Source organism: Erythrolamprus reginae, chromosome 8, assembly GCF_031021105.1.
Source record: "Erythrolamprus reginae isolate rEryReg1 chromosome 8, rEryReg1.hap1, whole genome shotgun sequence".
Classification (NCBI taxonomy): Eukaryota; Metazoa; Chordata; class Lepidosauria; order Squamata; family Dipsadidae; genus Erythrolamprus; species Erythrolamprus reginae.
In genome coordinates, this window is record NC_091957.1 from 36,809,339 (window position 1) to 36,833,465 (window position 24,127).

General features: G+C 39.7%; 1 protein-coding gene across 1 annotated transcript; it reads right to left on the reverse strand.

The window, feature by feature from the left end:
- Window positions 1–895: 895 nt before the first annotated feature.
- On the reverse strand, window positions 896–23,795 carry CHIC1 (cysteine rich hydrophobic domain 1). The gene is made up of 6 exons (XM_070759666.1): window positions 23,536–23,795; window positions 13,067–13,121; window positions 7,962–8,117; window positions 5,818–5,874; window positions 5,155–5,214; window positions 896–1,582 (listed from the first exon to the last, which is right to left on the reverse strand). The coding sequence occupies exons 1-6, from the start codon at window positions 23,733–23,735 to the stop codon at window positions 1,532–1,534; spliced, it is 579 nt and encodes a 192-aa protein (XP_070615767.1). The 5' UTR covers window positions 23,736–23,795; the 3' UTR covers window positions 896–1,531.
- Window positions 23,796–24,127: the final 332 nt, after the last annotated feature.

Genomic DNA, 24,127 nt, shown 5'->3' on the forward strand with positions numbered 1-24,127 from the left:
TCAAGCGGATGTACAGTATATCAGATGAATTTTGTGGTTCTTGATTTCCGGAACTCTATCCTAACTCATTTACTTCTATAAGCTCTTAATTACAACCAAACAGCAGGAAAGGCACCCAAATGAGAAACTATTGGCACACAGCCTTAGAACGGGAGGATCTCAAAATACTGACTTCGAGAGCAGGTTTTAGTTTCCTGCTATGTCAGAAAATACTTTCATGAAGATTTTGGTGTAATACTGTACTTTTACATTTGTGAAACGGCAGGACTGGATCCAATTTTATGAATGTTAAAAGGAATGCAGCCCGACATATTTGAAACAAATATGTGATATTTTAAGAGCAGAGACATGGAAATGATCTAAACGTCAGATTAATCCAGTGTTTCTCAAACTTGGAAACTTAAAGACGTGTGGACTTCCACACATCTCCCAAGTTGCCATGGTTAGAAACCACAGATGACTAACATGAAAATGTAGGCCACCAAGCCTTTAAAAAAAAATCACCTCCCATCAATTGTTCGGGTCCCAAAGCCAGACCCCCAACTTCCTTTGAATTTCTGACAGTTTTCTGGCAGAATTGTTTAGAGGCCTGCTGTGCTGAAGCCAGGGGCTCTTATGGGCTTTGGAGTCTTTGGGTTACATATCAATTCAAGGAATGACATCTTTAATTATTTTTTTTTTACTAGCAATTTCGTGGAGCAAGAATTACAATGCATCTTTATGTTTGCTTAACAAACCGTACCTGAGTCCAACTTTCAGTAGCATCTGTAAAGCCCTCAATGGCTTCACCGTGTGGCACATAAGTGGCCAGTACAATCTGAAAGATACGCACAACATCAATTGTAACAAATCTATGCAAAGCCATTGGCTTTACATCACAATTCGTAAACCTTGCCGTAATACCACACTTTATATTATTATACAATGAGGTAATATTTACACACTGAACCCTTCCCACCCCCTCCCACCCCCAGCAAAGAGAAAGAAAAATGAGCAACTTTGCCAATGAAAGACGAGAGCACGGCTGTTCGTTAGGTCAATCTCGGACAAAGAAGATCCTCAATACAGATACGTAGGATATTAATTACTGTATGCTAACCTTGATCATTCCTGTCAAGAATTCAAAGTGCCCGGAGATGCAATTTTTCCTCCCTTCTTGGTGCCCACCTGGAGAACACGGGTGGGTTGCACCGATCCAGGGAGCGTGTTTGCAAGACTGAGTTTTGGAAATGAATAAGGCAGCATGTCAGAACAAGACTACAAGCAGCACTGATATAAGATTATCTCCATGGTGACCATGTTTATCAAGTATATTATGCCTCGGGAGGGCCTTAGCATCGCAACCTTTTTAGAAAGTGCATACGGTTTTTTCTTTGAAAAAAAAAAAGTAACACAGCAATGAGGATACTCTACTGGCGAACACTTTTTCAAAAACAATATTAGAGCAAAGTAGATAATCTTCTCTTCAATATCCCTTGCAAGGCACTACAGGTAGGATGTGATAGGTAACAATGAAAGGTAATACTGCTCCTCAGTCGGGTCGAAATATAGGGTATTTTGGTAGGAATTCTATGAGTATCACCTATAAAAAGGGAGAAACACAAAAGACACATTAAGCAATTCAGCTCTTCCGTGAATGTCAGGAAATTTTAGAAGCTGGGGTACGCGGCCAAAGTGTGGAGTTGCCTTGGGCTACATTGAGGCTCATGTTAGGATCATAGCTGTTGGGTTGGCAATATATTGGCTGCATGTGTTGCAGACTGCCACAAGAGGGAGCTAGAGTTTATATCTTATTTCTCTGAGTCACCCTCTCTGCTTCTTTTTGTCTGGCTACTCACTGTTAGGTTAGCTCTGCAATCTCTCTGTATTATAGTCATGTATTATAACTAAAATGTGTTTAGGCTTGATATCTTTGTTGATTATGACAAAGACAATTGGTACTATGTACTTGGTAATATTTGGATTGTTATTCTGACTTATTAAGTATATGACTTTAGACTGTTTATCTGAATATGTTATTTCTCAAAGTAAACTTTGATTCAAGTTAGTATATCTGTGGGTGGCTGAGTAGTTATTCACAACTGATCTCAATCTAAACGTTTCTGTGTGTGCACAATCTTGGTAAAAAGGATTACTCTGCTCATACATTAATTAACAGCTCACCTCTCTCAATCTGTTTTATCCAGATTGATATTTTAGAAAAGGGTCTTTTTCCCTCTTACCAGCAATTACACCTGGGATCTTGGTAAATTAACCCCCCTATAACTTTGGAAATTCTAACCACAACAAAATTTTCTCCCCAAACATTGAAAATTCAAGATTGTCATTCAGTACATATTATGTTAGAAAAAAGGGGCTTGATTTCTCTTAACAGAGTTTGATAAGGTTGGATTCTAGATAGTTGTTTGGTTTCCATGGGTTTACTTTCCCCTAGGTAGAACCAACAACTCAGGATTAAACCTTGGGACAGATATTTCCTTGTTCAGGTTAACAGTTCAGCTCATTAATATTATTTAATGAGGAAGAACAAAGCCTATCTATCATCAAAAGAGCAAACCTCCCCCCAAAGGCAAGATTAAACTTGTTTGACAATCTGCTGACGTTTTGTGCATGTCCACATTGCTATCAAAGGGAGTCTGGTGAATAATGTGTAGCTCAGGTATAGTGGAACCAATTCCACTGGAGGAATTTTCTGATAGTGAGAACATTAATCAATGGATCAATAGCTTGCCTCCCGGCACTGAAGGTTTTCAAGAAAAGATTGGCAACGATTTGTCTGGGATGGAATAAGGGTTTGTGCCTTGGGCAGGGGATTGGGCTAGAAGACCTCTGAGTCCCTTCGGCCCCCGTGATTCTATGTTCTAATTCAATTCGAAGTTACTTAGCTTTTTTTAAAAAAACATAAAAAGCAGCAAGTAATTTGATACAGAAGAGATCTGAGCACATTTTCATAAAAGTGGTGAGGAAAATCTTGACTCATCCATTCAGAATCCAAGAGTGCTATAGTACTTTTTTCAACATGTTTTGATTACAAGTCACTATTGAAATCCACAAATCTAAACACAAGTTATGGGTCTTTCAATATCCTTCAGGGCCATGGTGATATTCACTTCTCCATATTCCAAAATACTTAGGGAACAGCAAACAAGCAAAGGAGACTAAGTGAGTTCAACCAAAAGACATTTATGCTTTAAAGATGGAAAACAGACTGTTGTTTTTTATAAGCTTGAGCCTTGCACAAGACACCCTCTGAGACCAGGCTGTGATTTGGCCTATAAAGATTCAAATCAGGTATAATGGATAAGTACACATTTTAACCGAAGTAAATAATGCTAGCTAGTTTAGGGATATTTATTCTGAAAAAAAAAACCATTTTGTATCTTAATAAACCAAGATAAGAAAGAACATTGACCAACAATGCAGACAAATTCAAAAGAAAATCAGCTGGCACTTTTATTTATTTATTTATTATTTAGATTTGTATGCCGCCCCTCTCCGCGGACTCGGGATACTTTTGATATTATCCAGAATGCCTACATGTTTCCTTGTGCATGTGTCAATCAAATGTATATCGTCACCATGTAAACAAAGAACTGTGTGGCAGACAGAAGGCCGCTTGTATAAAGGCATTTAAAATTTATGTGGGAAATAAATAACTGCCATGAAATTATTGTATGCTCAAAGATGGAATGTTTTGGTGATATCCACAATGGAGGAAAGGTTGGTGAAGATGATGAAACCTGCTATGATGGCTAAAGTGAATTATTTGATTGCTTCAAAAACACAATATCTATGTTTATTGCTGACTGGAAAACCCATCTGAACTTTCTGTGTGTAACAGAAAAAAATGAACTTATTACGGTTTCTATATTATAGAAAGGAGAGAGAGATGACCATAAGCAAGAGGTAAATTTTAAATTTTAGCTATAATTGCTATAAAGAAGAAAGTCATTTCTTGATTTTCCCCCACCTATTTTTGTATTACTTGTGTTCCTTGTATTTTTATCTTTCCCTTTGATTTTCTTTCTTTTTCTTAAATTAATTTAATCAACTTTTAATCTTCCCTCCTTAAAATAAAAGAATAAAAACATCTTTTCTTACTGTACTTAAAGTGCTACAACATGAGTACTGTAAATGGAAGCATATGAGTAGAATGCAACTAAAACCTGGGAAGATAATACTAACTTAGCTTTGATTTTATAGGTTAATGTACCTGTTGATTCCATTTTCAGATGAATGACTGCGCTATTCTAGGCATATCCTACCGTGTTTCTCCAAAAAGAAGGCTGGGTCTTATTTTCTTTTGACCCCTGAAAAAAACAGCTAGGCCTTCTTTTTGGAGGGCTCTTATTATTGACTCATCTGGGCTATATGTGCGAGTGGCGACAAGTGCCTGCAGACGTGGCCATAGAAGGCGAGGCAGGTGTCAGGGTGTGTCAGGCCTGGTAAGTAGGGCAGCTCCACATATACCCCATCCCCACCCTAGCTTATTTTTTTTAACCTGTGTGCCCCACCCCTGTTAGTTCTATGTACAAGACAATTGGGTTGGTAATATATAAACAAGCTAACAATGAATGCTTGTATGTATTGAAGTCCTATAGCTTTAAGAGATAGTGTTGCAAATGGCCACAAGAGGGAGTCAGAAAACATGACTCTTTTTCTCTGCTCTCTCTGTTCTTTCTGTTTCACTGTGACTCATGCAGTAAAGCTCTGTCTGTTTGATATAAAACACTATTTTATACACTTTAATGTATGTGTTTTGTATGACTGAATAATTACTCATATCTCCTGGATATCTGCTGGAATCCCATGTTTTCCTCTGTGCATGCCCTTGATAACTCAAGAGTTGTTCTGCACACTCTTTAAAAGCCCCACCCCCTGCACCCAGGGTGTGTGTGTGGGTGTCTTAATTAGGGCTAATGTTGTGCATGGGGCTTAATTTGATTGCATGTGCTCAAAAATGTGATATGGCTTCTTTTCAAGATGGCTTGTCTTTTTGGAGAAACATGGTAATACATGCATACATAAATGTGTGGTCGTAAGTGTGAAAAATGATCATAAAACCTTTTTAGTGCCATTGTAACATCAAATGGTCACTAAATGAACGGTTGTAAGTTGAGGACTACCTATAGTGATAAATTCAATAATACTTACATATTCCATCATATTGCTAGTTTCACATTTCCGTTTACTCAACTTCCAATGCAAGCCAAGCTTAAAGAAAAAAAATATATATACAGTACCACATTATCTTAACAAACAACAGCCTCTGTGTCCCTTTGACTTATTTATTAAAATTCGCCTATATTATCTCTTGCGCAGCACATGATATTTCTAGGTTAACTGTAAATGTAATATTTCAGCCTCTAAATCAGTTTGCCCTTGAGGTATGGTGCGTGGAGTGCAATTCCTATCAAGCAAAGCATGATGGAATTCTAATGCTGCATATCTAAAAGACATTAATTAGAAAGAAACCAACCCCAACCACCACCGCCCCACTGTCTCCACAAGAGCTGCATTGGAAACTTCAGTCAGTCAGCTCGGCAACTCACCTCCCTAACACAGAGTGGTATGAACAAGCAACTGATTTCAATCCCTTAAAATTAAGACATCTGGCAAATGAGTGGATCAAAACAGCAGAAACCTTTTCTGTTTCTTTTAGTTAACCAGATGACCACTCAAATATACCCACACACTGGAATTCCGGGATTATGAATCAAAAGAGCTGTGATTTTCCAGTCCATACAGAATATTCATTAATTGACTGTGAAATAGATTCTTCCCTACTGTAAATGAGACAACTGTTCCTTATATTACCTTATGATATAATCTGTTATTTTCCCATTCTAACAACTTCTGAATAGATCTTCTTGTCTAGGAAAGAACAAGATTGCATTAGTTTATTAGTGCTGTCATTGGCTGGAATTATACACAATTTTATAAAAGAGTTGAGAGACTTCAGGTAAAAATGCATTAAGCATTTAGCATAAGCTGGGGAAAAATACAATGGAAGAAATTAAAGTGTATTATAAATACAATTATCTAACTATGGAGTATTTAAAAATTAAAAATAAGTCACAAGGTTGTAAAACTGAATTCTTGAGATGGCCATTTTTATTATAATAATAATAATAATAATAATAATAATAATAATAATAATAATAATAATAATAATAATTATTATTATTATTATTATTATTATTATTATTATTATTATTATTATTATTTATTAGACTTGTATGCCGCCCCTCTCCGAAGACTTGGAGCGGCTCACAACAAATAATACAGAAATACAAATCTAATATTAAAAACAATTATAAAAAACCCATTATAAAACAATAAAACAGCCATACAATCCAAACAAATCATACATGAAATGGAACAGCTAGGGGTATGTCAATTTTATCTTCCCTCTGTTGTCCTCCTCTAACCTTTGGGGCTTTGTGGACTGGTGGTGGGGGTGGTGGGGAAGAGCGGATGGTTCCGCTTGAGCAGCAGGAAAGCATGCGTGCCCACCCACCGTGCCCACTGCTCCCGCAAATGGGGAGGCCCAAGCACCTGCACACGCTCACTCGCCCCCTCTGCAGCCCTGTTCCAAACAGCCAAAGGCCTGAAGAGTTGGGGGGGTCTCTGCTCTATATTGTTTGCTTTTATTATATTTATTCATATGGATTTTGAAGCTTCCCAATTTTGATATATTTATTGGCAAGCCTCCCAATTTTGAACATGTGAGCACAAGGATACTGCAATGGTTTGTAAGTGTGAAAAATGGTCATAAGTCACTTTTTTCAGTGCTGTTGTAACCATGTTACACTATTTAACACCAGTGACAATACTGCTACTCTTCAAAAAGACCCTGACCATGTATCAGACTGGTCAGACAACTGGCAACTTCAAATCTCAACCAATAAATGCTCTGTCTTACACATCGGCAAAAAGAATCAGAACAAAAAATACAAACATGGAGGACACAACCTTATAGATGACCCTCACTCTGTCAAGGACCTTGGAATACTCGTATCTAATGACCTAAGTGCCAGAGCCCACTGTAACATTGCCAAAAAGGCACTAAGAGTTATTAATCTAATATTGCGTAGCGTCTTCTCTGGCAATATTAATCTACTAACCAGAGCATACAAAACATTTGCTAGACAAATTCTCGAATACAGCTCATCTGTCTGGAACCTGAACTGCATATCAGACATAAGTACAATTGAAAGAGTCCAGAGATATTTCACAAGAAGAGTCCTCCACTCCTCTGCTCACAACAGAATGCCTTATGCCACCAGACCTGAAATTTTGGGGTTAGACAATTTAAAACTACACTGCTTTTGGTCTGACCTAAGCGTAGTATATAAAATTATCTGCTACAATGTCCTACCTGTCAACAACTACTTCAGCTTCAACCGCAACAACACACAAGCTTACAATAAATACAAACTTCATGTAAACTGCTCCAGACTTGATTGCAGAAAATACAACTTCAGTAATAGAGTGATCAATGCCTGGAAACCACTATCTGACTGTAGTTTCTTCCTCCAACCCCCAAATATTTAACCTTAAACTGTCTACCGTCGACCTCACCCCATTCCTAAGAGGTCTGGCGCATAAACGCACCATTGTGCCCACTGTCCCTTGTCCTTATTTACCTGTACCTACTTTGCTAATGTTTATGTTTACACCAATACCTGCCACCTTGTACATGTTTTTAATAAACAAACAAATTAAACAAACAAACAGTCACTGAATGAACTCTTGCAATAGCTTGGGACCTGGCTCAGTATCCCAGAGTCACGCACCCAGCTTCTGAGACTTTCTGAGAAGGATGGATATCTTGTTCTCTATGACCCCCTTCCCCAAGGACACATGCCCCCCATCCCCGAAAACCCATCTTTGCCCAGGCAACTAACAAGCCCCTTAAAAGAGAGGGAAGAGCTGCACTGGCTGGCTGGCACACTCACTCTTTTATTAAGACAGACGGCAGGCCAGAGGCTGCATCCGAGCGTGCAGCAGCAGCACAAACATCCACAGAGGAGCCATTTTACAGTGATGGGGAGGTTTTTCCTTAAACACGCATTCACATGGCTGATGCTGGTCTTGAATTCTTCAGGGGCAACCTGCAAAGGGGGGAAAAAAGGACCAGTGGTGACGCCACATCCAGAAGTGGAACCTGTTCCATATCTAAATATATTATTATTATTATTATTATTATTATTATTATTATTATTATTATTATTATTTATTTTTTTTATTGGATTTGTATGCCACCCCTCCCTGTAGACTCGGGGCGGCTAACAACAATGATGAAAACAGCATGTAACAATCCAATACTAAAACAACTAAACAATCCAATACTAAAACCAAACATACACACAAACAAACATACCATGCATAAATTGTAATGGCCTAGGGGGAATGAATCTCTCAACTCCCCCATGCCTGGCGGTATAAGTGAGTCTTGAGTAGTTTAACAAAAACAGGGAGGGTGGGGGCAGTTCTAATCTCCGGGGGGAGTTGGTTCCAGAGGGCCAGGGCCGGCACAGAGAAGGCTCTTCCCCTGGGGCCTGCCAAACGACATTGCTTAGTCGACGGGACCCGGAGAAGGCCAACTCTGTGGGACCTTATCGGTCGCTGGGATTCGTGCGGTAGCAGGCGGTTCCGGAGGTAATCTGGTCCAATGCCATGCAGGGCTTTAAAGGTCATGACCAACACTTTGAATTGTGACCAGAAACTGATTGGCAGCCAATGCATTCGCTGGCTGGGGAATTCTGGGAGTTGAAGTCCAAATATCTTCAAATTGCCAAGGTTGGGAAACACTGCTCTAAAGCTTGTCAGAATGCAGCTATGAAGAGGCTCCATCATGATCTATCCATATTAACAGCCATTTTGTGCACACTCTGCACACACATTTTGTGCTGAAAGAATTTCAGAAATGATAAAGGCTGCATTCCAAATTAGTAAAGGGAACTATAGCTATTCCGACTTGCAAAAAAAAATGCTATGGGGTTTTTTTTGTTGGGGAAATCAAACAAAATTTTAAGCATCCTGTGATGCCGTAAATAAAAATGCTATTGTTCTTTTTTTAAAAAAGCAAGCAAACCAGGAGAGCTCTGGGAGAACAGCAGGCCTGCATTCTAAAGAAGAGTTCCTTTTTTTGCCAACCAGCCATAAAAGGGACGGAGGGCGGACGGAAGGGTCATAATGTTTTACAACGGCCAGCAAGAGAGGAAGTGATGGCCCAAAAGCCAGCAGGCCTGCTCTGCTTTCTTTGACCGTGGTGATCACCGCCCTCTCCATCACACCTCCTGCTGAATCATAATACCAAAGGGAGGTTTTATGGCTTGCACTTCCCTGCATTGCTCACTAAAATCTGTATTGTTTCAAGATCAGAGCAGGAAGCTGGATTTTTGCCCCTTAAGGAGGACTAAACAACACCAGGTGACAAAACTATGGAAGTCCCATTTAACACCATATTGAAAGCTTAACATTTTTATCAATAAGAAACGCACACACACACACCAAACACACACAAAAGATGAGTTGTGTGAGCAGACAACTCTAAGCTAGATCATCAGTGCTGAAAGCTTACAGTGCTATTAAAATAATTAAATGAACAGAAAAGGGTTAGGGGAATTTGGAATGTGAGAATTCCCTAAAGCTGAAGATTGAAATGAGGTATTTTATTTTTCAAACTCTGTGATATGCTTCAGATGAAAAAGCCACATATTACTTTCAGAGAAAGAGTTTGACTTAAATTTCTGTTCACATCTTTGACATATTATCACCACCTACAGTAATAGAAAAATAACCAGCATTCTGATATGCAGAGACAAAAGCATGGTTATACTATAATTTGGGCTTTCACTTGAGAATGATTGACTTAATTCAGTTGGATTCTCACTGGAGAGAAGGAAATACTTTCAGATATGAAGAGCTTAAGTTACTTATCCTCTCTGAGTAAGACAACTGACAATCAGTTGAGTCCTTGCCTGAAATGGGTTCTTTAAACAATGCTATAATATGCTCAGCATAGCTGCCACCACTGAACTATTTTTAATGTTGCATCAAAATGCCTGGCCAGGAAGAGTGGTTGCCAAGCAGAACAGATGCTACAAAGAGAAATGCTCAAACTTCGCTATCTCTAACCTAGTTTTTACAAGATTAAAAATAGAAAGAAACCTCACTCTACCCTCAATCAGTTTATGCCACATTCTAATTTCATAGAACCATAGAAGATTGACAGCACAAAAAGACCTCCTGGTCCATCTAGTCTGCCTTTATGCTCTTTCCTGTATTTCATCCTAGGATGGATCTATGTTTATCCCAGGCATGTTTCAATTCAGTGACTGTGGATTTACCAACCATGTTTGCTGGAGGTTTGTTCCAAGCATCTACTACTCTTTCAGTCAAATATTTTCTCACGTTGCTTCTGATCTTTCCCCCAACTCACCTCAGATTGTGCCCCCTTGTTCTTGTCTTCACTTTCTTATTAAAAACACTTCCCTCCTGAACCTTATTTAACCCTTGAACGTATTTAAATGTTTCGATCATGTCCCCCCCCCCCTTTCCCTTCTGTCCTCCAGACTATACAGATTGAGTTCATGAAGTCTTTCCTGATCAGTTTTATGCTTAAGACCGTCCATCATTTTTGTAGCCCGTCTTTGGACCCATTCAATTTTATCCATATCTTTTTGTAGGTGAGGTCTCCAGAACTGAACACAGTATTATTCCAAATGTGGTCTCACCAGCGCTCTATACAGCGGGATTTCTGGGTAACTTTTGCCAGACTTTGGAAACGAAGTGTTGTTTTCTGACTAATGGAGATGTTTTAGAGTACAGGTAGTCTTCGACTTACAACAGTTTGTTTAGTGACCGTTTTACGTTACAACGGCACTGGAAAAAGTGATTTATGACTGTTTCTATTACTTATAATCATTGCAGCAACCTCATGGTCATGTGATCAACATTCAGACTCTTCAAAACTAGCTCATATTTATGACGTTTGCAGAGTCCCAGGGTCACATAGTCGCCTTTTGCTGTATTTTGACATGCAAAGTCAGTGGGGAAGCCAGATCATTTAACAACCTTGTTACCAATTTAACAACTGTGGTGATTCACTTAACAATTGTGGCAAACTCACTTAACCAATGTCTCGCATAGCAACAGGAAATCTGGCCTTAGTTGTCATAAATCGAGGACCGCCTGTATAATGTGGGGGAATCTTTATGTAGTCTTTGGGGATGATGTCACTGCCCACTAATCGATGCTTCACTTGGCATAAGGAAGCACACCCATCACATACGTTCCAGCCAACGTTTCTAAAATGCTCTTTCAAGATAAATCCAATCAATCTGGCAGCGTACCTCCCATCTTGGTTGTCACATTGAATGAACACAACCTAGCTACCTCTATTAGAGATGCTGTCACAGAAAATAGCTATGAGTCTATACTGACAAGGAAGTGATCTGACAGCCAAATGGAGACTAAAGTGTGTGTGTGTGTGTGAGAGAGAGAGAGAAAGAGAGGGAGAGAGAGAGAGATACAGAGAGATACTGAAGTGAGCAAAGGCAATGCATATCCTAGACCAGTGTTTCCCAACCTTGGCAACTTGAAGATATTTGGACTTCAACTCCCAGAATTCCCCAGCCAGCAAATGCTGGCTGGGGAATTCTGGGAGTTGAAGTCCAGATATCTTCAAGTTGCCAAGGTTGGGAAACACTGTCTTAGACTACCCAACCATCCATCCATTCATTCATTGGATTTGTATGCCGCCCCTCTCCGTAGACTCGGACGGCTAACAACAATAATAAAAAAAAGCATGTAAATCCAATACTAAAACAACTAAAAAACCCTTATTTTAAAACCAATTCAGTGATACCTTGTCTTACAAACTTAATTTGTTCCAGGACGAGGTTCTTAAGGTGAAAAGTTTGTAAGACGAAACAATGTTTCCCATAGGAATCAACGGAAAAGCGATTAATGCGTGCAAGCCCAAAATTCACCCCTTTTGCCAGCCGAAGCGCTCGTTTTTGTGCTGCTGGGATTCCCCTGAGGCTCCCCTCCATGGGAAACCCCACCTCTGGCTTCTGTGTTTTTGCAATGCTGCAGGGGAATCCCAGCAGGAGAATCCCAGCATTGCAAAAACGAGCGCTTTGCTGGCAATGGAAGTCCAGAGGTGGGGTTTCCCAGCAAAGGGAGCATCAGTGAAATCGCAGCATCGCAAAAACACCGCCGTCCTCGAAACCCCACCTCCGGACCTCTGTGTTTTTGTGTTGCTGCAATTTTACTGAGACTCCCCTTGCTGGGAAATCCCAGCAGTGGCGGTGGGTTTGTAAGGTGAAAGTAGTTTGTAAGACGAGGCAAAAAAATCTTAAACCCCGGGTTTGTATCTTGAAAAGTTTGTATGACGAGGCGTTTGTAAGACGAGGTATCACTGTATTACCTACAAACAAACAAACAAACATACCATGCATAAATTGTAAAGGCCTAGGGGGAAAGAGTATCTCAGTTCCCCCATGCCTGACAGCAGAGGTAGGTTTTAAGGAGCTTACGAAAGGCGAGGAGGGTGGGGGCAATTCTAATCTCCGGGGGGAGTTGGTTCCAGAGGGCCGGGGGCGCCACCGAGAAGGCTCTTCCCCTGGGCCCCGCCAAACGACATTGTTTAGTTGACGGGACCCGGAGAAGGCCCACTCTGTGGGACCTAACTGGTCGCCGGGATTCGTGCAGCAGAAGGCGGTTTAATATTTGTCAGAAGACTTGAACTATGTACAATGTTCTAAACCCTCCTTTTTGAACATGTTCTACTCATGGGGAAACTCTTAAACTGAAGAAAGGAAAACTCATGTGTTTGGAGGTGAGGAAAAGAAACAGATCTTGAGCCTATCAGAATGAATGCAGATCTACACGAAAGCTGCTCTTGAGTATATATTTTTTTGAATCCACAGAATTCAGTGGGCATATCTTAGATTACATCTGTTTGTGGTCACTATGGATCATCTCAAGAGCATTCCTTGATACATGCAACAAGGTGACAAGAAAGTTTAGGATCAAGGCAATTCCAACTTACCTTCCCTGTCAGAACAGAGGGAAATTCTGTGTCAAACCTGTTGCTCAAGCCAAACCTTGAAAAAACAAAGAACAAAAAGTATTTCCACTGAACCTATAAAATGTTTACAATTTTTGTTATATCTATTATGCATTTTCAAGATTATAATTTGCTATGGTTTTATACTTCATTCAACTAATTTATTATATATCAAGAAGTAATCAAAGCAAGAAACATGTATGTCTCTTGTTATTAGCAAGTTGTCTTAAAAATTGCCAAGATAAATAGAAATGCATGTTTCTCCTTCCTAAGGTCTGAATAAACTCCATCAAATTAATCAAGTCTCAACAGATCTTTGTAGGAATTCAAATAAAGTTTGTAAATTATGACATAAACTATTCATCAAGAACGTTTTAATACACACTTCATCTTCTGACATTTTTTCTACAAGTTAGTAACAGTGATGAAGGTCATAGGGAAAATAAGAAACCTTGCAGGATAGGATCCCAAAGCAGGATCATTTTGACTTTGCAAGCTTTGAGCTAAGGTTAAAGAACCATACAGACAAAACATATTATATATCCACAGATTCATTTTTCACTTAGAGAAAAGACTGAAAGACCTGCTGTAGATATTTTGAGGTATACACATTACCCAAAACATAATCTCCACAATACAAATGTATTTTGGCTTCACAATGAAAAGAGACTAACCAATACAGTAATTTGCAGTATTGTCTATTAACCCTGGGAGGACTCAATAGGATGCTGAGTGCCATGTACGGTAGCATTATAAAATACAAAACGTAGGAGGACATGCTTGATTGATTCAACCACCTGAATCTGCAAATATGAACTACAAATATTCTCCTTTATTGGTACAAAGTAATATACAATACAGATTTTTTTTCTAAAGTTCCCAATCAGAAGCAAAGAGGTCAAAGCATTGCCCCTTGCCAACCTGAAGGATCTTTTATAATTGGAAACTGATAACCTGTTAGCTTCAGAAAACAATATGTTCCACTAATATTAGGGAAGAACCTGGAACCGATGACATATTAAATAAGTACAGTAGTAGTTCATGCCCTTTATTGCTTATTATGAACTTTGGCCCTATGCACCCCTAAAACTAGCTGTAACTGGTAGTCCTCAACCAATGGCCCCAATTCAGCCCAACATTTCTGTTGCTAAATGAGACAGTTGTTTTGCCCTATTTTAAACCTTTTAATGCCATAGTTGTAAAGTGAATCACTGCAGTTGTTAAGTGAATAGTGTGGTCATAAAGTGAATCTGGCTGTCCCCATTGACTTTACTTGTCAGAAGCTTTTGGGGAAGGTTAAAAATGTTGATCACATGACCCTTGACTTTGAACAATCACTGAACAAACAGTTGTATATTGAGGATTATCTGTATAATCTGAAAGAGTAGTAGATATTTGGAACAAACTTCCAGCAGACGTGGTTGGCCAATCCACAGTAATTGAATTTAAACATGCCTGGGATAAACATATATCCATTCTAAGATAAAATACAGGAAATAGTATAAGGGCAGACTAGATGGACCATGAGGTCTTTTTCTGACGTCAATCTTCTCTGTTTCTATGTACAGTATAGGGAAATTATGATTTCAGTGCCTAGCTTCTAAATATAAATATCTTTATTGTCATTATCAATACAATAAATTGTCGTTGACAACGAAAGTCACGTGATGCCAAGAGACCAGTCCCACCACACATAACAATCTGGGGGGGGGGATGCCTCACCCACCACAAATTCGTCACCCCGAATCACCCAAAATGTATCTCCCAAATGACCAATAAGAATTTTTCAGAATAATGGCAGCCTAATCTAAACATGGTAAAATTCAAACTCAAGCAACAACATTGAAAACAAGCTCCAAGCTGAATATGTCTTTCAAGTTAAATAGATTTTAATTTTCTCCATAATAAGTGATATTACCCTTTGTCTTGTTTGGTGCGTAGCATTAAATTCCCAAAATTTTCTTTAGAGCTCCAGCAGAAACAAAGAAACCAATTTAAAATGTGTTCAACTTTCTACATCATTCTTTCTTTCAATTCAATGGTGTAGAAATTGGAAAAGGAGAGGGAATATTTTTTAAATGATTGGGGTTGGTATCATTTTAGCCTTACTGCACTGCTCTGCTATATCAGAGCCTCCTATAGGAATGTTTAACTTTTCTCAGACTTACTTACTTACTTATTTATTTATTTGACTTCTATGCCACCCAATCCTGAAGAACTCAGGACGGCTTACAATAATAATAATATAAATAGAAATACAAATAGATACAGAATAATAAAAAGAAGTTGAATATAAACCAAAACTATAAAACCCCGTATTAAAAGAAACCCATTAATTATAAAGCAGTCATAATCCCATACATACTTGCCAAGATTAATTATGACAAACATTGCATTACAGTGTTCCCTCGATTTTCGCGGGTTCAAACTTCGTGGAAAGTCTATACCACGGTTTTTCAAAAATATTAATTAAAAAATACTTTGCGGGGGTTTTCCCTATACCACGGTTTTTCCCACCCGATGACGTCATATGTCATCGCCAAACTTTCGTCTGCCTTTAATAAATATTTTTTTTAATAAACTTTAATAAATAAACATGGTGAGTAATAATCTGAATGGTTGCTAAGGGAATGGGAAATTGCAATTTAGGAGTTTAAAGTGATAAGGGAAGGCTTGTGATACTATCCATAGCCAAAAATAGTGTATTTACTTCCGCATCTCTACTTCGCGGAAATTCAACTTTCGCGGGCGGTCTTGGAATGCATCTCCCGCGAAAAGCGAGGGAACACTGTATACTATACAGAGCCGAGGTGGTGCAGTGTTTAGAGTGCAGCACTGCAGGCTCCTTCAGCTGACTGCCAGCTGTAGTTCAGCAGTTCAAATCTCACCAGGCTCCAGGTTGACTCAGCCTTCCATCCTTCCCAGGTTGGTAAAATGAGGATCCAGGTTTTTGGGAGCAAGAGGCTGATTCTGTAAACCGCTTAGAGCAGTGGTTCTCAACATTTCTAATGCCGCGACCCCTTAATATAGTTCCTCATCTTGTGGTGACCCCCAACTATAAGTTTAGCGCCAATTCTTCCAACAGATCTTTAAGCTGATTTGCAACAGCTCAGAGGGACACCCCCCTGTAAATGCCTGATTGGTTGGATTGTAAAAATATGTTCCCAGATGCCAGAATAGAAGCTTTAGTCCCTAACACCATTGGAAATTTGTCTTTTCCTGTGGTCTTAGGCGACCCCTGTGAAATGGTCATTCGACCCCCAAAGGGGTCCCGACCCCAAGGTTGAGAACCACTGGCTTAGAGAGAGCTGGAAAGCACTATGAGGTGATATATAAGTCTAAAGTGCTATTGTGATTATATTATTGACAGCACACACATTAAACTAATAGCCACCCTTTGGGTAGCATTTTAAACAAACTTGGCACATACAATGTAAATTAATTGTTGCTCCTTTAAAAGTATGGTAATATTTAGTGACAATTCAAGAAACTATCACTAAAAGTGAATGACTGGAAAGTGAATGTTTTAGCACTGAAGCATCACAATAGAAAGATCTATTTAAGTAGATTTATTTCCATTTTACTCAACAAATGCAAGTTGAGGGAATGGAAATTTTTACATAATCAATTCAGTAGGGAAATGGTCTATTTTTGTACCATAGTCTCTGGAGGCAGCCTTGAAAACCAGCTTCAATGTCAAGTTTCCTTGACAAGCAAAACCCATTAATTCCAAATGAGTGAGCTACCAGACCATCCAAATACACTTAAAAGGATGCAAATGTAGTCTTGGGAATGCATCCTATAAATAAGCCTGTGAAAATGTTTGACCACCCTATAATATCTATTTAGGATCTCCATTAAACAAGGCATTTAGATACAGTACTTATTGTCCAATACTGTATTCTTATAGCTTATTGTGTGTAATGTGTGCTTGTTTATTTATTTATTTATTTATTTATTTAGTTAGTTAGTTATTCGACTTCTATGCCGCCCAATCCCGAAGGACTCAGGGCGGATTACAACAATTATATAAGTACAATAAAAATAAATACAGAACAGTAAAAGAAGTCGAACAGTTAGCTAAAGTTAAAACATAAAGTGTTCTATAAACAAAGCTGAAGTGCTGCTCCAGCAATTAAAAACTTAATATAATTTATTTATTTATTTATTTATTTATTACTTAGATTTGTATGCCGCCCCTCTCCGAAGACTATACAATAGTAATTATTTGGCAATGAAATTGTAACTGTTTTCTCATTCCAAAACCCACATTTTAAAAAGAAAAACTAGTAGTTGATTGTAAAATCTTAAATGACTTGAGGCCTGTTTTCACTCAGTCTACTATCCCAAGTTTTCTGATGACACAAACTAACATTTATAGCAATAGCACTTGGACCACTTCATAGTGCTTTACAGCCTTTTCTAAGCAGTTTTACAGAATTGGCATATTGCCCCCAACAAACTGGGTCCTCATTTTATCTACTTCATTTTACCGACCAAGGCTGAATCAACCTTCAGCCAATCAGGACTGAACTCCTGGCAGTGAGCAGAGTTAGCCTGCAATGCTGCATTCTAACCACTGCACCCCCAAAAAATTTAAAATATATAATAAAAAGAAATCATCATTGACTCAACTTCTAAAAAAAGATACCATTACATCTGGGGGGTCTCCTCATTAAAGGTAAGAGTCTACACAAAACACATGCAAACCCAAGGCCACCGAGAATGTCTACTGAAGGGCCCATCAATTGGGAGGTGTAATAATAATAATAATAATAATAATAATAATAATAATAATAACAACAACAACAACAACAACAACAACAACAACAAGAACAAGAGTTGGAAAGGACCTTGGAGGTCTTCTAGTCCAACCCCCTCTTAGGCAGTGAACCCTACACTACTTCAGACAGATGGTTGTCCAACATCCTCTTAAAAACTTCCAGTGTTGGGACATTCACAACTTCTGGAGGCAAGCTGTTCCACTGATCAACCGTTCTGACTGTCAGAAAATGTCTCCGTAGTTCTAAGTTTCTTCTCTCCTTGTTCAGCTTCCACCCATTGCTTCTTGTTCTACCCTCAGGTGCTTTGAAGAATAGGTTGACTCCTTCTTCTTTGTGGCAACCCCTGAGATACTGGAACACTGCTATCATGTCTGCCCTGGTCGTCCTTTCATTAAACTGACCGACTCCATCCCAAAACCGGCGTTCTCCATTGGGGTTTCCCACATCTGGAAAAGCTCCTGGGAGCAGAGGCAGTTTCCATCTGCTGACCACTGGGACTTCAGTGCTGTTGACTTCCAGGGTCAGAAATATATTAGTTTTGATTTTGGATGAAAGTATGTATAGACTCTCTGCTCTCAGGTATTATTGTAGTTTATTGTTCATTGCATCAGGTGAGATTGTTGTTTTTGTACCCCGTCTTGTGTTACCTTAATTCAGTGCTTTTCAAATAGCAGGGTGCGTCCTCCTGGGTGTGTGTGTGTGTGTGATCACCCCAGGAAATGTGCCCCTTTTTTTGCCACAGAGAGTAGGACACGCGCCCTGACTCTTGAACCGGTACCTCCGTCGCGTTCCTCAGCATTGGGTCCAGGGCAGCCCATTCTAAAAGAAAACGTCTTGTGAATTTGAGAAGTTTGATTGAACTCGTGAGACCTTTTCTTTTAGAACGGGCTGCCCTGGACACAATGCCGAGGGATGCGACGGAGGTATCGGTTCAAGAGTCAGGTAGGGCAGTGATTTTCAACCTTTTTTGAGCCGTGGCACACTTTTTACATTTTAAAATCCTGGGGCACACCACCAACCAAAATGACACAAAATGACACCCTAAGACACTCTCCTCTCCTTTTCCATCCGTCTCCTCCCCACCCTTGTGTGTGTATACACACTCTTGAACCATTTCCAAAAACAGGTGAGGGTTGGGGGGGTTTCTCTCTTATTCTTTGGGTGCTTTTTATCATATGCTTTAAATTAAGAGTCACTTCTCTCTCTTTCCTCTCATTCTCTGTCTCAATCATTTTCTCATTTCTCTTTTTTCCTCCCCTTTTTGCTCATTTCTCTCTCCCTCTCCTTTTCTCTCTCTCTCTCTTGCTTTCTCTCTCTCTTGCTTTCTCTCTCTATCACTCTTGCTTTCTCTGTTTCTCTTTTCTTTCTCTCTCTTGCTTTCTCTCTCTCACTCTCTTTTTCTCTCTCTTTCTCTCTTGCTTTCTTTCTCTCTCTTTCTCTCTCTCTCTTGCTTTCTTTCTCTCTCTCTCGCTCTCTCAGCAAAAAGTTGCGAGACTGGAACCTGAGCTTCCTTCTTCACGGCACACCAGACCATGTTTCACGGCACACTAGTGTGCCACGGCACACTGGTTGAAAAACACCGAGGTAGGGCACACGTCTCACAGTGGGGCACAATTTGGGGACTATTTACAATCGCGACAGAGTTAGTGGTGGGCGCAAAATGTTTACTTCCTGGGGAAAATAATTGAGAAACACTGTCTTAATTGAAGCAGGTAATAGATTCATCAATAAATAAACAATGGGAGCCAATGAGTAACCATGTTAGACTCTATCAAGGATTGAGCTGAATGTAGATAGAGTTTTGACATTAAAAAATGACACTTTTTATACCTGGAGAAACAGCCACTGCTAAAAATTAAGAGCCAGAATTTGAAAACCAAGTTTAACTGATTGGAAAGGATTACCCTTTTCCGTCTGGATCATATACATCTAGAAGGGACCAACCAACTAAACAAACAAACAAGTAGAAGATACCGGGGTTTCAAGCAAAAGAAAAATTCAAATTCTATTCCAACATAATGTTTTGAAAAGTACACCAAAAAATGAGTCAGTTTCACCTAGTGGTTAAGGTTAGAAACCAGGAGACCATGGGTTCTAGTCCCACCTTAGGCATGAAAGCCAGCTTGGTGACAATGGGCCAATCTCTCTCTCTCTTTCAGCCCAACTCATCTCACAGAGTTGTTGTTATGGAGAAAATAGGAGGAAGGAATATTTGATATACTTGCCACTTTGTTGTTGTAATAGTAATAAAGGCAGGATATAAATGAAGCATTTGTACAGTTATGCAGCCACCTTGATATCAACCTTTTCTATCCCATCCAAAAAAAAACCCCTCTCAATTTGCTTCTAAAAACACCTTTACGAATCCTGCATTATTTATTTATTTGTTTGTTTGTTTATTTATTGGATTTGTCTGCCGCCCCTCTCCATGGACTTATTAGTTAACAATATGTAAATATGTAAAATTCCAATGAGACTTGCAGTACACAGATTGAAACAATGTGGGGTTTCTCTTCATTCTATTTTGCTTAACAACAGAGCTGAAGGAAAGTTGTATAAAACATTATTTTTAACAGAACTGTTCCTTTAGAAAACTGGTCTTTCCTATCTAGCTGCACAACTCATTGTTTATCTACATTATTTCCCGCTAAAGATGTTAATTGTATGTTAGAGTCTATTACACTACTAGAATCTGCTCATTTGATGCTAAGGATTACATTAGCATTAACCAAATTCACTTGGTGAATTATTGGGGGGGGGGGGGGAGAAAGGGACTATAAAGTTATTAGAACTGTAGATGAGCCCCAAAACGATAACTGTCTGGTTTCATTTATACTCTTCTAGGAGGAGGGTCATGAAAGAGAAAACTTTCCTCAATATACCTTGGCATACAGATTTTTTTCCTTGAGTAGTTTTGTTAATACATAAGCAGTTTAAATATGGTTCAAATATTCTGCTCACATCTATATGACATTGTCCTTTTTAGCTTATCACAAAGTTGTTTTATGCAATATGAAGAGACAGATAAAGTTCCATATTTGTAATTAGACTTTTCATTGCTGTTTCAAGCCGTGATCTAGAACTGGGCTGTGGAGAGATGAATCTACAGACTTCAAACAGTATGTATGGTCAAACGCCAAGGATTGGTGACACCGAGAAATACTGGCAAAGAATGCAGTGTTTCAATCAAGTGTGGGACAGAGTGATCTGTTCAGAGGGCTCAAGAACTAAAACAATAATATAATATGGGGAGGACACTGTCAACAATTGAGGAAGTTGCAGATAAAATGTAGAATATATTGTACCCCACAGAAAGGGAGGTAAGAAATGGAAATCATAAATTCAGAGGCAAGGAATTCTGGGTAAGGTTTTTTAAAGTACACAGAAAGTTCACTCTCTATATAAATAGTTCTTTTTTAAAAAAAAGAAGACAGAGAGGTCAATGACCAGTGAAGAACTATCAGATCAAAATACTACTTCCTTTCATCTCTTAATATAAATGCCATTTAAGAACAAAAATTCAAATACTTAATGAAGAAAAAAAGCAAACATCTTAATAAGAGAAAGCAAATCTCCTCTTAAAAAGAATGAGTTCAGTAATAGAACATTATAAAAAGAATATCAAGTGAATAATTTTAAAACATCCCATTTGATACAAATAATAAGCTAACATTCCAATCACCGTATTTCCAATTATTTCCAAGACAATAATCTTTGAATGGATAATGACATAAGTATAAAATGACAAATAATGATGTCTAGGGAGTTTAAAATTTAAACAAAGCCTTTAACATTTAATAAAGAATTAAAATAATGTTTTTAAATTCTGAGGAAAATGTAAATGCATATAACAAAAGGACATTTTAAAATTATTTGCTTTATAGAAAGTGGGGCAAGATGTAAAAATAGATATTGTAACAAACAATTGCATTTAACACACTTAAATGCATGTGATTACACTTGAAAAGCAAATGGGTTTCCTCTCATAATTAAAAGCGAACATAAACAGTCAGAGAGCTACCAATGTTTTTCAAATGGCCACTTTAGGATCACTTTCTATCATGTCCCAGATTCAGAGTTTGGACGGCGTCCACAACTTTTGAATTGTAAGTATCATTCAAGCCTTGGCAATGTCACACCCTCCTTTATTCATTCCTTTATTCGTACTGCGCCTTTATTTTTATTTTTTTGCAAATAATTCAAGGCAGCAAGCACATCCAACGTCTCTTCCTGCTCCTATGTTGCTCCAGCCCCTTTTACAGATCTCTTCATCTGGTTCTGGTTTTATTTTTTGTTCAATAGAGATAATATTAAAATTGTGCCCTCTTTGCCTGCAGTGCAGCATCAACCTCAAGCCCAAATATCTGAGGCAAGGGGAAGGGGAGGGGGTACAGCCCTGCAAAGACTGGAGAAGAGTTGGGGGCTGCCTGCCTCTTTGCCCCATAGCCCCCCCCCAAGGGCTTTCCAGGGGGAAGCAATGGCCGGGTCTCTCCCCATCCTATCAGACATCCCAAAGGGCAAAAATGCCCTAAATGAGAGAAGGGGCTACCCCCCAAGGAAGGCTCTGGGCTCCTTTCAGCCCAGGGCTTCTTCCCATAGGTGCTCCGCAAAGCAAGTCCAGCTAGTCCTTGTCTTGCGACCACAATTGAGGCCAAAACATCTGCTGCTGAGACCTTTGTCCAACAAAGTGTGCCTGAAAGTTAAGTCACACGGTTGTTAAGTGAATCTGGCTTCCCCATTGCTTGTCAGGTCACAAAAAGGGACCACGTGACCCAGGACACCGCAACCATACTAAATATAAGTCAGTTGCCAAGCAGCTACATTTGGATCATGTGATGGTGGTGAGGATGCTGTTATAGTCCTGTGAAAAAAAAGCCATCAATCTCTTTTTAGTGATGTCATAACTTTGGTCACTAAACAAACTATTGAAAGTCGAGGGCGACATATCATTGCATTGCAAAGTTATGGTTAGCGGGGCCTCTGAATTTTATTGCTATCTTTAGGATGGCTTTCTCCATCCTTTTATATTGGCTGGTTGTTGTTTTTAAAAAAATGCTTCTCTTGCTCTTCTTTGATCTCTTTATATTTTCATATAAAGTAATTAGATTCTTTTTTCTTTGACTTCTTTTTATTGCTGTTGTAATTCTATATTGTAATGTTATATTGCTGTAAGCCGCCCTGAATCCTTCGGGATTGGGCGACATTAAAATCAAACTAACTAACTAACTAAATATTGTGAACTCATCCAGAGAATCAGAAATGTGTGAGAGGGGGCTTTGTCCCTTTGAAGAATGAAATTTAAAAAAAACCAAATAAATAAAAATAATAAATAAATAAATGCAAATTAAAATTAAAAAAAGCTGGTCATTGTCTGTCAGGATGAACTCCCTCCCCGAGGGTCCCTGGAACACCCAAAACAGCCGTTTCGGCGAAAGAGGCACTCTGCACACGCTCAGGAACCCTGGGATTCATGCAGTTCATCTCACCCCTAAATAAAAGGGGGGGGGGGTCCGCGGGTTCTCTGAGGGTCCCGGCGCTCTGCACATGGCCAAGGGACCCTCCCCCTTCCACCCAACGCCCCCCCCCCCGCCGCCCTCTGCACGCGCCCAGAGGCACGCCTCCCTCCCTGCCTCCCCCGCCGCCTTCGCCCCCTCCGAGGGTCCTTACACGGTGATCTGCCCGGCGCCCCTCACAGCCACGGGGTCGGGCGCGTCCCGGGGCCGCGGCAGCTCCTGACTCCTCACCACAGTCCGGGAGGCCTCCGTCAGCTCCTCTTGGTCCGCCGCCGCCTCCTCTTCCTCCTCGTCCTCCTCCTCCAGCTCGTAGATGGTGTCGAAGTCCGCCATGTTGGGGAGCAGGACGCTCATCGCCCCCACCCCCCGAACACGCGCCGCGCGCGGTATTGCGCAAGCGCGCTCGTGCGCGAGCCCAATGCATGAACGAGCGCGCGCGTGAGGGCTGAGGGGAGGGAGGGAGGGCGCAGGCGCTGGGGCCTCCCCCCCCCCCCCCACTTACTGTAATACATCTATAATGTTAATATAAAACATTGCTCAAGGGAACACTTAGACAACACAATAGAACTCCAAGTCAATCAAACTTCGGTGAAATCAAACTGTCCACTTAGGAAGCAACGCTGACTGACAGTCAATTTCACCTGCTGTTGTGCACATTCAACTTTGTACAGAACAAAGTATTCAAGGAGAATATTTCATTCATTCAGATCTAGGACGTGTTACTTGAGTGTTCCCTTTATTTTTTT